The sequence below is a fragment of the Lolium rigidum genome, chromosome 6, assembly GCF_022539505.1.
Source record: "Lolium rigidum isolate FL_2022 chromosome 6, APGP_CSIRO_Lrig_0.1, whole genome shotgun sequence".
In the NCBI taxonomy this organism is placed as follows: Eukaryota; Viridiplantae; Streptophyta; class Magnoliopsida; order Poales; family Poaceae; genus Lolium; species Lolium rigidum.
In genome coordinates, this window is record NC_061513.1 from 4576770 (window position 1) to 4590243 (window position 13474).

At 51.9% G+C, this 13474-nt stretch overlaps 1 protein-coding gene and 1 pseudogene across 1 annotated transcript; one reads left to right on the forward strand and one right to left on the reverse strand.

The window, feature by feature from the left end:
• Positions 1-410: 410 nt before the first annotated feature.
• LOC124665644 lies at positions 411-1356 on the reverse strand (annotated as a pseudogene).
• Positions 1357-10852: 9496 nt separating this feature from the next.
• Positions 10853-11952, forward strand: LOC124666505 (glutathione S-transferase 1-like). Its single transcript, XM_047203856.1, has 3 exons — positions 10853-11103; positions 11183-11231; positions 11344-11952. Exons 1-3 carry the CDS (start codon positions 10954-10956, stop codon positions 11805-11807), a joined length of 663 nt encoding a protein of 220 aa, XP_047059812.1. The 5' UTR covers positions 10853-10953; the 3' UTR covers positions 11808-11952.
• The last annotated feature ends 1522 nt before the right edge of the window (positions 11953-13474 follow it).

Consider the following 13474-nt stretch of genomic DNA (forward strand, 5'->3'; position numbering starts at 1 on the left):
ACAGTTGAACATTGTATTTCCATTTTGTTATGAAATGAAAATGGGTGAGAAGCCCAGTTGGAAATAAAAACATCATACTTTACTTTTTTGCGATGTTTTCTTACATTCCGGTTCAAGATGAGGCGGTGATTTTCTCCGTGCTCGGACGGTAGCAAATTAACGACCAACGTACGGACACCGATTGAGCTTTAATACTGTAGTGAAAAAAATTAGGCATGATCAATACTGAACATATATCCATTTATTCCACATCAAATTCACTTTGACACGGGAAAATTACTTTGTCCCAGATCTCGCGTGAAGGAAATCTCGCTGTTTGATTTTCGTGTGATTAAAGAGAAAGTGTTATAATATATTGAAAAGATAGGAGTATACTTTTTTGTGGATAAAATTTAGAGATAGATGCCCACTTACTTAGGAACGGGACGAAGTACGCAACTAAAACTTGGTAGGCATATGCTTGCAGACCCTCTGCACCGCCGGCCTTGCCATCAGGCTCTTCCACCAGGCCTTCACCTTGGGGTACTCATCGAACAGCGACGCGTGCGGCGTCGTCATGAAGTAGAAGGTGAATGGGATGTGGTTCAGATCGGCGAAGCTGACGGAGTCCCCGGCCAAGTACTTGCTCTTCTCCAGCCGGTCCTCGTAGATCCCCAGCACACCCCTCAGCCGCTCCAGGCTCTCGTCAACGACGGTCTGGTTTGTCGGCGCGGTACCCATTATGGAGGGATTGATGATGCACTCGAACACCGCGGGCGCGATGGCCGGGTAGTACTGCTGGACCTCCACCTCCGTCCACAGGTCCACCATTGCTGATGCTTCGATGCCGCTGTTTTCTCCGAGGAGCGGAGGAGGTCAAGGTCGGCTGTCCCGTACTTGCGGATGACGTACTTGGCGATAGCGCGCGACTCTGAACTCATTCGTCGGTTTGTTTGTTAGAGAAGCGAGCGAATAGATTAACAACATAACAGACAGGAATGATATGATTCATGTCAATTACGGATGGATGGAGGGCTCACCGAACAGGACGAGATCGCCATCTTGGAACCCAGGCATCTTCGCAAACGGCTGCAAGGAAAAGGTAGCATCATCTCTGTCAGAAATCATCACCTGATACGTACGGTGACCGACGAATTGTCATCTGCTTACGTTTAGCTGGAGGTGTTGGGGGCGCTTGTGCTCGCCGGCGAGGTAGTCGACGGGCACGAGCTCGTACTCGGCGCCGACCTCCTCCAGGAAGAGCATCACCCGTGCGACGTTCGTCAACATCGGGTGCCCGAACACCTTCATCGGAGACATGTTTGTCCGTGAACGTACGTGATGGATGTTCTACGTACAGAAGAGGGCAGATACTGGAGAGGACTCTGCTCTGTAGTGTCTGTGTGTGGGAGAAGGCCTTGGATGTTGATCTCCATTTATACACAAAGCAGGGAGCACCACACCTGCAAGAAAATCCACTTGCTCATCTCTAACGTACGGGATGACGTAAATAGGTAAACCGACGCTCAGCAATCATTTGCGTTCACGTGGTTGAAAAATACGTGTGAGATTAAACCCAGCGATCTGACGCATAGTGACTGGACTGTCCACGGAGACGTAAATCTGACTCAAATATGTGCATCGGATGCGTCTCCGTGGACGCTGCACGGATGTGCCGAGTGTACGCTCGCGTCTGGCGAATATTTCGTCGGGCTCGCCTGGCAGCAACCCAGGCTCGATGCGTCTTCTCAGCCCCACTAGTACTGGCACCGAGGCGTCGCGTTGGCAGTCTGCGCCACATTAATGGCGATCGCTCGCTTGCCGAACGGCTGCCACCAACGTCTACCAATGGAGTTTTGGCGATGCCGCGTGTGTCGCGTCCCTCGCTTGCCTCTGGCGTATATAAAAAGGGTGCGCGCTCGTCTTCCTGATCCTCCCACATAAACCCTAGCCACACAACCTCCACCGTAGGCACCAACTTTGCTACGATGAGCTGCGCCAGCGGCGACTAGCCTACTCCGCCTCCACCTCCGTCGGCATCTCGTACTCCACCTCCCCCAGTCGACAACAACGACTCCTTCAACGACGACAACGAAGATAGCGCCGACGACGTTATCGCTCGACCAGGAGCGCGAGATTCATGACTCATGCGGAGCTGGAGGCAGAGGAGGATTCGCCGCAGAGCAGGAGGCAGCTACCGCATCAGAGCAGGAGGCGGCTTTTGCAGAGGACGACTCCTTCGAAATCGATTGGTCCTCTAACGACGGGCCTGACCTGGAGGAGAAGACGGCGGAGCAAAGGGCTCATCTACCCAGATAGAGGACCTGCTTTATTTATGATTGTCTCTTTATCTGCCCAAGCCAGGAGGACCTGCTTTCTTTATGCTTGTCTCTTTATCTACCCGAGCTGGTTGCAGAGATGATGCATGCAGCTAAGATCACAACTAGGCCTTCAACGAACTAACTAATTCACTCAATCACTAGCTTAGCTGAAGGATTCTCTCGAGTAGCCTGACTAACACACGACTAATTCTCACACAAACTTAACTGCCCAACGGCGGGTAACCATGGTAAGGTGCGCGCAATTACGTTGATGTGACGGCTCGCGTGTACGGGACAGACGCCATGAAGCTGGCGTCTGAGAGCATCTACCCTCATAAGGCGTTCGGCGCCTGATTGTACTGGAGGTGCTGGCGTAACCCCTAAATAGGGGCACCAGCGGTCAGACGCATCCCAAATGCTAACTTCCAAATTCGAATGTTAAAACATACGGTGATCAGATTTCGTGCCCATAAAAAAGGATCATTGTCTCGACCAAACACATCATCGTAAATGGCAAGTCTCGACGAACACATCGTCGTAAATCGCAGCATAAAATGTCTAGCGAACCAAAAAAAAAAAAGGGCACGCAAGCCGACCGGCATTAGATAGCCGCGGGAATCAAACAATTTCCTCAACCAGGGAATCGGGGACCATGGTGGGCGTCGTCGGCATAGTGACCACTGATGGCATTGAGGCAGTCGACGGGGAAGCGTCAGTGGCCGGTGGAGTAGCGGCCGTCGCTGGAGTCGCGGTGCTGGGCTGGGACACGGGTGGAGCTCGACTCTCGGCTAGGATCATGGCGCGCGGCCCGACGCACCACACCTTGACATCATCGTCCATGCCGCAGGTGTCGATGAGCATGATCGTCAGGTCCTCCTTCCTTTTCTTGGCGGAGATGGTTGCCTTGATCAGGTCGAGCTTGATGTCCTGTCCCTCCATGACCGACGCCTACCTTGCCGACGCTACCTCCTCCATCTTCGCGGCTTGCTCCGCCCACGTGGCGACGTGCGCGGCGGCGTCACCGATGCACGCCAGGATGGAGGAGTGGAGCTTCTCGATGACCGGCGCGGCATCCCTCATTGCCTTGGCTTTCTTGTTCCCGACACGCTTTGAAGTAGGGATCCAATAGCCGACAGTCGTCGAACTCCACCTTCATCCTCTTCCAATAGGACTCGGCATTCTGGCTGGCGCCGGTGAAGGGGTCGATGCTCACTATCTTCCATGCCTCGGCGAGGCACTCGTCCTCCCTCGAGCTCCACTTTGGCCCACAACCACCGGCCTTCTTCTTCGGGTCCGCCGTGGCAGTGCCCGACGCGATGGCGCCTGACGCCTTCTTTTTCTTGCCTTTGGGGTCAGCTACGGTCGGCGCAATCTCTTATGGAGCCTCGGAGTAGGTGTACGCGTCATTATCCCACCCAACGTCGTTGCCTTCTTCCTCATCTTCGGCGTACGCCTCGGGTTCCTGTTGCGTGAAGAATGGCTGCCCGTTGGTGCCGTCGATGACCATGTCCTCCATGATGGCGTCGCCGGGTATCGTGTCGAATGGCGCTTGCGTGCTACCACTCGCGGCGAACTGCTGGTAGCGGGGTGAGGGTCGGGGTGAGGAGGCCCGCCTCCACTATAGAGAGTGCGCCGAAGCTGAGGCGATCTGGCCAGCATGTGCAGGTCGCCGGCGGTGAAAGTGTTTGGGGTGGCGAAGGTGTTGGGGTTAAACCCACCGAGTGGGTCGAAATTGTGGCAGCTCGGCGAGAAGAGGGACAAGTGGGGTGGGTTACCTTGGGCGTTATGGAACAACCGCGACGACGGCGTGGTGGACGATGACGGTGAGGAGACGCTTCCCTGGCTGCCACTCCACGCGGCGGGCACGAACGGATGCGCCGGGGTGTGTGGCGCCGCCATGGCAGCAACCCGCTCCATCAGCTGCGTCTCCTTCGATGCCGCTGCCACATCCCTCTTCGTCTTCAGCTTCGCCTCCCTCGATCAGTGGTTGACGTTCTCCATCGCCCGCCGTTGGATGTTGAACTCCCACTCAGCGTTCGTCATCTCCGGCGGCCGCTCCTTGACGGCGGGTGCCCGCGCCACCTTCTTCTTCGCGGGAGCAGGCTTGGCGGTGAGGGTGTTCGGTGCCGACGTGCGTGGAGCGATGTACTGCCTCGTCTTCATGGTTGGACAGCGAAGCAAGGTGATGGGTTGCTCTTCTTGTGCGCGTGAAATGGCGGGAATTGGCCGAGGGAGAAGGGAAACGGGGTGGTATTGCGACAATAATGGCAGCAAAGCTAATCCGGTGTCTCCGATAGCCACCCGCCGGATGGGATTGTGGCTGGGGCGCGGCGCGAAAACATTTTTAAGACCCGGGTAGGAAAGCATTTTGACGCCGGCACCCTATTTTTGTTCTGCGGGGCTGTAGAGAGGGCGAGCGGAGATGCTCTGACCCGATGAAAGATCCCTGCCGACCCATTGCGCTTGCGCATGATCATGCCGGGATGTTTCCTCACCTGAGCCGTTGATGTGATGGCTCCTCCAACTCGTGGGCAGGTGAAGTCTGAAGTCGGCACGGAAAGAGACCGCTTGGCCGTCCGACAACAAGGTTCTTCGCACTGTGCCGCCATGAGCGGACCATCTCACGCACGCACAAACAAGAAGCTACACATTTTCCCTCTTTCCGTTTCTTCTTGTAATTTCCTAAATCTAGCAAGAACGCTTGTGGAGAAAAATTAAAAATTATTACGGCAATGTAACTGGAAATCAGAAGTATCTAGTCGATGCAATTTGGATGAAGAAGACGACAGTACGATTGTGTTGATGTTCATATATAAAAGTTCCTACTACGTGTGGATGGAGTGACTACACATGTGATCCTGTCCATGTCCATTGCCCCAACGGGCTGACCACCGCTTTGTTCCCCATCGCCCTCGCAGCCGGGCAGCCCTGATCGGGCAAATATCTCTCACCCACAGCGCTGAAAGGAGTCATGTCCGACGGCTCAAAGGAAACACAACGTGTCCCTTGCCGCGCGCGGGTGTCCACTCATCATGCAGCAGCCTACTAGTAGCTGTCACGCGACACAGCATCACTCCCTGTCCAATAATAGGTATTTTCTTTGTCCACAAATAAATGTATATATTGGATTTTCAAGATAAATTATGAGGTAGATGAAAAATACATTGAGAAGATGCAAATCAATATCTCTCCCATCTTTAACTCTAATGAGCTAAGACTAGTCACAATGGGAAGTATCATACACTAGTATCATGCACATGATACAAGTTTATGATACTACCCCCATAATGCATAGTATCATAACATAGTATCATACTATCATTATATTTAATGTTTTGTAGGATCTCAATGCAAATTTGTGTACATGAAGTATTTGTCATTAAATTTTATAATTTTACGTGCTATGATACGGTATCATATTATGGTACCACATCCATCTCTCACCTTATTAATTGGTGCGCCACATCAGATTTTTACCAACATGACATGCATGATACTACTTATGATACTCTCATTGCGGCTAGAGACACACACTAGTCACGTAACGTACCAACAACAAAAGAATGCTGCCGCATGCAAAGAAAAAAACCTTAGCCGCCTCAAATTCTTGAGCCACCTCGAATTCTTGAATCTAAGAGGGGATGGTGAAGTTGGGCACTCTCCAAACCTCTCTTATGACTTATTTTGTTCACCTTTTGGTTGGTTTTAGACTGGTATCCTGGAGAGCTAGGCGACGGTAGAAAGCATTTTAATTATCGGTTCCCCCTCCTTTGGACGGCTTCGCCGCCATCGGGTGAGTGGGAAACCCGATCTATGCGTGGAGTTTTTAATAAAGTAATCTTTTCAGCAGTCTATGTTAAGATTTTGATCGTTGTTTCTTGTTGGTTTCCCTGCAATGGAGATGGCATCGTCTGCAATAAGTGAATCTTCAGTCTTTCATTCGACGATGAGATCTCCTTCCCGATGTTAATAGTGGTGTTGAAAGATTGCAATTATCTAGGTATGAGTGTTCAGATCTTGCTTCGCCAAATCGATCTTGGATCTTTTTCTCATGGTTGCCACGAGGAGGATTATCCTCACGGTTTTTGTCCCGGTTGCTACATAGAATAAAGTAGACTATCATGAAATCTTGCAATATGTATTTCAACAAATATAGTGAACATATTCACATTTATCAACCAGAACATCATAGTAGAGGCAGTTTAAAAACAAATAGAGTAGGTAAACAAATTTAGTGCTAGTACCTGCTAAACCAATCTTAGACTGATGGTTCAGGCGTAGACGGTTTCACTTTTACCGAGTGAGAGAGCAAGTAAATTTTGTGAGGAAACACAAAGGGGGGAAATGCACTTTGGCTCATAGGAGCATATGCTCCAACTATGTCAATCCACATTTCAAAGTATTAAAAAATTCTAAACTAAATTTTTACATGTACATCTAGATATTTTATGTTGGTACACAAGTTTTTAAAAGAAAAAACATTTTTCTGTGGCTCCTGTAAAAAAGACAAATTTTAATGCTGTAACACGACTACGTACAGGACATTTTTTTGTCTTTTTTGTACACACCACACAAAATGTTATTTTTCCACGAAAACTTGTGAACGAACATAGGATGTCACAATGTATAAGAAAAAATTTATGTCAGATTTTTTTTGACATTTCTAAAATTATTTTTTATTATTTTCTATAATGGGTGCATATGCACGCGTGTGCCAAAAAGCCACCTCCAAGCAGTTTCCCTACCCCAACTGGCTGACCACCGCTTCCTTCCCCATCCGCCCTCGCAGCCAGCCCAGATATCGGTCAAATATCAGGGAAACACCGCGGAAAGGAGTCATGTCCGACGGCTCAAAGGAAACACAGGATCCCTGGCCATGTTCCTCATTGGACGAGGGCGCGCAACGTGTCCCTGTCTAACCTCGCCGCGCGGGTGTCCACTCATCATGCAGTAGCCACCTCTTCAGTAGCTGTCACACGAGACGAATGAAACACAGCAACTGGAATCCGAGACAGGAAAGAAGGCCGCCGCCTCCACTTCAGGCTCTTCTGTAGATCGGTTTTCTCTTTTTTGCTGGCTTTGTTAGAGCATCTCTACTAGCGGCTTCTAAATAGGTGTGGACAGAAACGTCGATACTGTTGTATCAGGGTGTCGGCAGAAAGATCTTCTATTTGGGACTATTCCCACACCGACGCATCCCATACGGCACCTCCAATAAAAATTTAAATTTTAAATAACATTTAAAAAAGAATTCATACGAAGTTCGTACAAAAAGTTACTTGAATTTAAATTTAAATAAAATTTAAACTTAACCCTAATCTACTGGCCGTTGGTTGGGGCGCGTGACGGGCCTGCCTCGTCGCCGTTCTTCCCCTTCGCCGCCTGCTTCCGTGCCCACCATTTTGCCCTTGCTTCGCGCATCTATCCGTGGAGCATGTCGGCCGGCATCGCAGGTGCTTGCCGGCGGCGCTGTCCCCTCAGTGATGCCAGCCATCGGCGAGACGCCTCGTTCTGAGCAAGCCTCGCTTGCTCGCGGGCGAACGCCTCAGCGTGCCGCTAAGCGTTCAGCTTGATGAGATTTCGTCGCTCCACCGTCATGAGGAGGCGCCCCACCTCGTCCGTGCCTGCTCGCTGGTGGGATATCTCGACGGCGTGCTCGAGGTTCGCGTCTTTGATGAACTCGGGCTGCTCCTCCTTCAGCCTCCGGAAGCGCTGCGCGTTCAAGGACGCGAGGATTGCCGCCTGCTCCGGGTTAGCGGGGCCTGCGGCTGCTCGCCCCACCGCGCCGCCTCCTCCGCTGCCTCAGCTTCTGCGTCTGCAACGTACGCCTCATGCCACTCCTCAAACCGTGGATCGATGGAATTGTCGGAGTTGTAGTCGACGTCGGCGTCAGGCTGTGGCTGTTGTGGCTGCGGTGGTGGTTGATGCGCCGCAGGAGGCGTGCGGGCGTTGGGGCCGAGCATGGAGTACGTCGTATGGAGCCACCGCATCATTGTTGTGGTGGAGAGGACATGATGGAGCGGTGGGGGTGGTGGAGAGGAGAGGATGGAGGGGCTATGGTGGTGGAGATGAGAGGATAGCGCCGCGGCGGTGGATGTCGTACGTACTTAAATAGGGGTGCAAACTACCCGCGCCTCAACTTCTGCATCGCATTTACGCCACGTCCCCAGTCGCGTCCCAGGGGCCGGCACGGGGTTGCCGGCGATTCTATTGGGCCCGAAAACTAGCCAACACCTTTTGGGGCGTGCCGGTGCGAGCCTATTTTTTTATGCCGGCCCCCAAAATGCTATCGGGGCCACTATCGGGGGAGTTGGTGGAGATGCTTTTAGCGTCGGAATGACTGGTGAACCCGATCTATGCGTGAAATTTTCAATAAAAATAGTCGTTTCAGCAGTTTATGTTAAGGTTTTGGTCGCCGTTTTCTTGTTTGTTTCCCAGCAATGGAGATGGTATCGTCTGCAATAAATGATCTTCGGCCTTTCGTTCGATGAAAAGATCTTCTTCCCGACATTAATAGTTGTGTTGAAAGATTACAATTATCTAGGTATGGGTTTTCAGATCTTGCTTCTCCACGTCGATCTTGGATCTTTTCTAATGGTTGCCGCGAGGAGGATTATCCTCGCTGTTTTTGTCCCGGTTGCTACGTCCTTGACAATGGTGATTCGTACTCTCGGCTCTCCATCAAAGTCGACATGGTTGATCGGTTATTATTATCTGACATACTCGTGTTGGTACTCTTACCAAAGTTAATTAACTACGTTAATGGTTGCACGCGTGCACGCGGTTTCGAATGCGACTCAAATTCAAATTGTGGGAGAACCTTCATCTGTATTTACAGTATTTACAGATATATGGTTTGTTATCTATTTTTGACTTGCTTCAGAAAAGTAAAAGATTGTATCGTGGAAGAAGAAACAGTTTGAAGACCTTGAAGTTTTACCAGTATCTTTTAAACTTTATTTGTACTCGTTGAAGACAGCTTGTGTATCTCTACTATGTACTATTTATTATTATATATATATGTGGTATTGATGGAACCCTTCTCTATTGCTATTCCAAGGACAAGGTCATGTGAGGAAACATCCTGACATGATCAGGGCATCTCAAACGGGGCGACGCAACGGACGCTGAGCGACCGTTTGCATCTGTGGGATCGAAAAATGCGTCGGAGTCCTGCTCTAGTGGGCCACGCATAGTGACCGGGCCAGCTGTGGCGATGCAAATCTGCCCAAATATACGCCTCGGATGCGTCTTTGCGGACGCGCAAAGTATCAGCTCGCGTCTGGTGGACATTTCGTTGGGCCCGCTTGCCAGCGACCCTGGCTCGATGCGTCCTCTCAGGCGCGCCAGCGACTGGCGCTGCTGCGTCGTTTTGGTAGTCTGGCGCCGCTGCGTTGCTTCGGCCGTCTGCACCACGTTAATGGTGATGCCATGCCTCCTGTGCGACCTCCGCCCACTTCCATCAACGCAGTAATGGTGATGCCACGCGTTCCGCGCCCTTCGCATGCTTCCGGCCTATACAAAGCGCTCTTCTTCCGCATCCACTCCTCCATAGAAAAACTACCCGCCACTAGCTCCACCGTAGCGCCGCCTAGCTCTTCCTACGACGCAGCCAGCCCCGCGAGGAAGTCCATGGCAGGTCCAGGTGGCCGGCGAGGCGGTCGAGGCCGCGGGCGTGGCCGCCCCCGGGGCCGGGGCCGCCAAGGTGTACCAGCTACGGCCCCACGGTGGTCGTCGCCTTCGTCCTCTTCGCAGGAGGACCGTTGCTTCGCGTTCCTCCGTATCGACGGCGACCCCCTCGGCATCAAACGGCTCCCGGACAAGTTCGCCGAGTTCGTCGATGGCGTCGAGTTGGCCCAGTTGCAGCTATGGGAGGCCAGCTGCAACTTCTGCCGGTGGCCTGTCGAGGTCTTCTTCGACGGGCAGGGCAAGATGTACATGCACACGGGGTGGGACAAGTTCGCCCGCGACCTCGCGCTCGAGCCCGGCTGTCATCTCACCTTCCTCTACGAGGGGGACGACGAGATGATCGTCAAGGTGTTCGACGACACATCCTACCGTAGGCATTACCACACTGGCGAGTCCGGCTCGGTGCCAGTACGGGCGCGGCTGAGAAAACTCCGTTGGCAGAGGAGGGCGGTGGCCGTTCGGCAGGCGAGCCATCGTTATTAATGTGGCGCATAGTGCCAACATGACGCCTCGGTGCCAGTACTGGCAGGGCTGAGAAGACGCATCGAGCCTGGGTCACTGCCAAGCGAGCCCGATGAAATATCCCTCAAACGCGAGCGAACACTCGGCGCATCCACGCAGCGTCCACGGACAAGCATCCGATGCGCATATTTGAGTCAGATTTGCGTCTGGGCGAACAGTCCGATTACTATGCTCTCTTACGCGGGGGCTTAATGTTAGACGCATTTTTCAACCACACCGACGCAAACGATTGCCGAGCCGTTTACTTGTTTACGTCATCCCGTACGTTAGAGATGCTTTAAGGAGCAAGTGGATTTCCTTGCGGGTGTGGTGCTCCCTGCTTTGTGTATAAATGGAGATCAACATCCAAGGCCTTCTCCCACACAGACACTACAGAGCAGAGTCTTGCTCCAGTATCTGCCCTCTCCTGTACGTAGAGCATCCATCAGGTTCACGGACAAACATGTCTCCGATGAAGGTGTTCGGGCACCCGATGTTGACGAACGTTGCACGGGTGATGCTCTTTCTGGAGGAGGTCGGCGCCGAGTACGAGCTCGTGCCCGTCGACTACCTCGCCGGCGAGCACAAGCGCCCCCAACACCTCCAGCTAAACGTAAGCAGACCACAATTCGTCGGTCTCACCGTATCAGGTGATGATTTCTGACAGAGATGATGCTACCTTTTCCTTGCAGCCGTTTGCGAAGATGCCTGGGTTCCAAGACGGCGATCTCGTCCTGTTCGGTGAGCCCTCCCTCCATCCAGCCGTACTTGGCACGAATCAATCATTCCTGTCTGTTATGTTAATCTTTATATTCGCTTCTCTAACAAACACTGCCGACGAGTGAGTTCACAGAGTCGCGCGCTATCGGCAAGTACGTCATCCGCAAGTACGGGACAGCCGACCTCGACCTCCTCGGAGAAAACAGCGGCATCGAAGCATCAGCAATGGTGGACCTGTGGACGGAGGTGGAGGCCCAGCAGTACTACCCGGCCATCGCGCCCGCGGTGTTCGAGTGCATCATCAATCCCTCCATAATGCGTACCGCGCCGACGAACCAGACCGTCGTCGACGAGAGCCTGGAGCGGCTGAGGGGTGTGCTGGGGATCTACGAGGCCCGGCTGGAGAAGAGCACGTACTTGGCCGGAGACTCCGTCAGCTTCGCCGATCTGAACCACATCCCATTCACCTTCTACTTCATGACGACGCCGCACGCGTCGCTGTTCGATGAGTACCCCAAGGTGAAGGCCTGGTGGAAGAGCCTGATGGCGAGGCCGGCGGTGCAGAGGGTCTGCAAGCATATGCCTACCAAGTTTTAGTTGCTTACTCCTTCCTTCCTTAAATAAACATCTATCTTTAAACTTTATCCAGAAAAAAGTGTACTTCTATGTTCTATCTTTTCAATGTATTTTAATTATTTCTCTTTCATCGTACGGAAATAAAACCAATAGTATTAAGCATAAATTCTTCAAGAATATGTCTCCTAAGTTTTAGTGCCCGCCTGTGATGAGTCCATTCACTGGACCTTTATGCTCTGAGATATGACCGTACGGAAAAGGAACGAAACAACTCGATTTCCTTCATATATGCGAGATCCGGGACAAAGTAATTTTCCCGTGTCAAAGTGAATTTGATATGGAATAAATGGATAGTATTGATCATGCCTAATTTTTTTTCTACTACAGTATTAAAACTCAATCGGTGTCCATGTACGTTGGTCGTTAATTTGCTACCTTCCGAGCACGGAGAAAATCAGCCCCTCATCTTGAACCGGAATGCAAGAAAACATCGCAAAAAAAAGTGAAGTGTGTTGTTTTTATTTCCAGCCGAGCTTCTCAGGAACTTTTCATTTCATAATAAAACGGAAATACAATGTTCAACTGTGACGCAAAAACAGAAACCTATGTAACGCTTCACGAGAAATGGGTAGGGAAAAGAGAAGCGAGCTGGGCATTAACAGGAACCCACTGTGATGCTCCAAGTCCAAGTGTCACTATGGCGCAAAAACCTCTTACCACCTTTCACTGCTATATGTTCAGACAAAATAAATATCACAGCAAACAAAGTTCACCAAAAGGAGACCATATACTAACTTCACGGGATAAACACTACTCAAGGTACTAGGAATAGACAGAACGCCAGCACTCATCAACTTTGATCACCAGAGAGAATAATTTTTTTTTGAGGATGACGGGGAGAAACCCCATTGTTTGTTATTCCATTACCCGAAAAGGCTACGAAGCCGGTCTATATATACATCATGAGGAAATACAGGGGGGGGGGGGGGGAGTGAGGTATCATCCCAGCACATCAGCTAACGCGCGAAAGGATGAAGGACCGAAGCAAGTCGAGCGGCGCCCAGTCCACAGCCTTGAACCGCCAGCGCCAAAGGGTGAGGTCGTCACACACCCTCCTAAGCACAGAGCTCGACATGGATGTTTTGGCGTTGAAGACCAAATCATTGCGAGCCTTCCAGATGGCCCAGAGAGAATCACCGCGACGCCAGCGTGCCACGCATCCACCTGGAGGGGGAGAGGAGCATGAAGGTCCCAAACCGACAACCATCCAGCTGGGATTAGGACATCCAAGCGGGCCCAAATCATCGCTGACATGGGGCAGTCGAAGAACATGTGTCTGCCAGTCTCCACCGAAGGGCAAGCGGCGCACACATCCGAGGGCGCACAGCTCTTGTAGAAGAGGTTGGCGTGAGAACTCGGGCGGTCGATGTCGGCGAGGTAGGCGAACAACTTCACCTTCAAAGGGAGCCCAGGATATGCTGGATGAAATATCGGGGGGAGGGGGCTGCGCCGGCGAGAGCATACGATACGCCTCGCGGGGGACTCCATGCAGTGCAGAGTGCGGTGCTGCGGGCGAGCTAGAGGATGCATGAGGGGGAGCTCCGCCTCCGCGGCCGCAGTGAGGTGGGGCCGCAAGTCGATGCCGAGGGTGGCCATGGTCGCCTGGGGGCGAGTGCAGTGAGAGAATA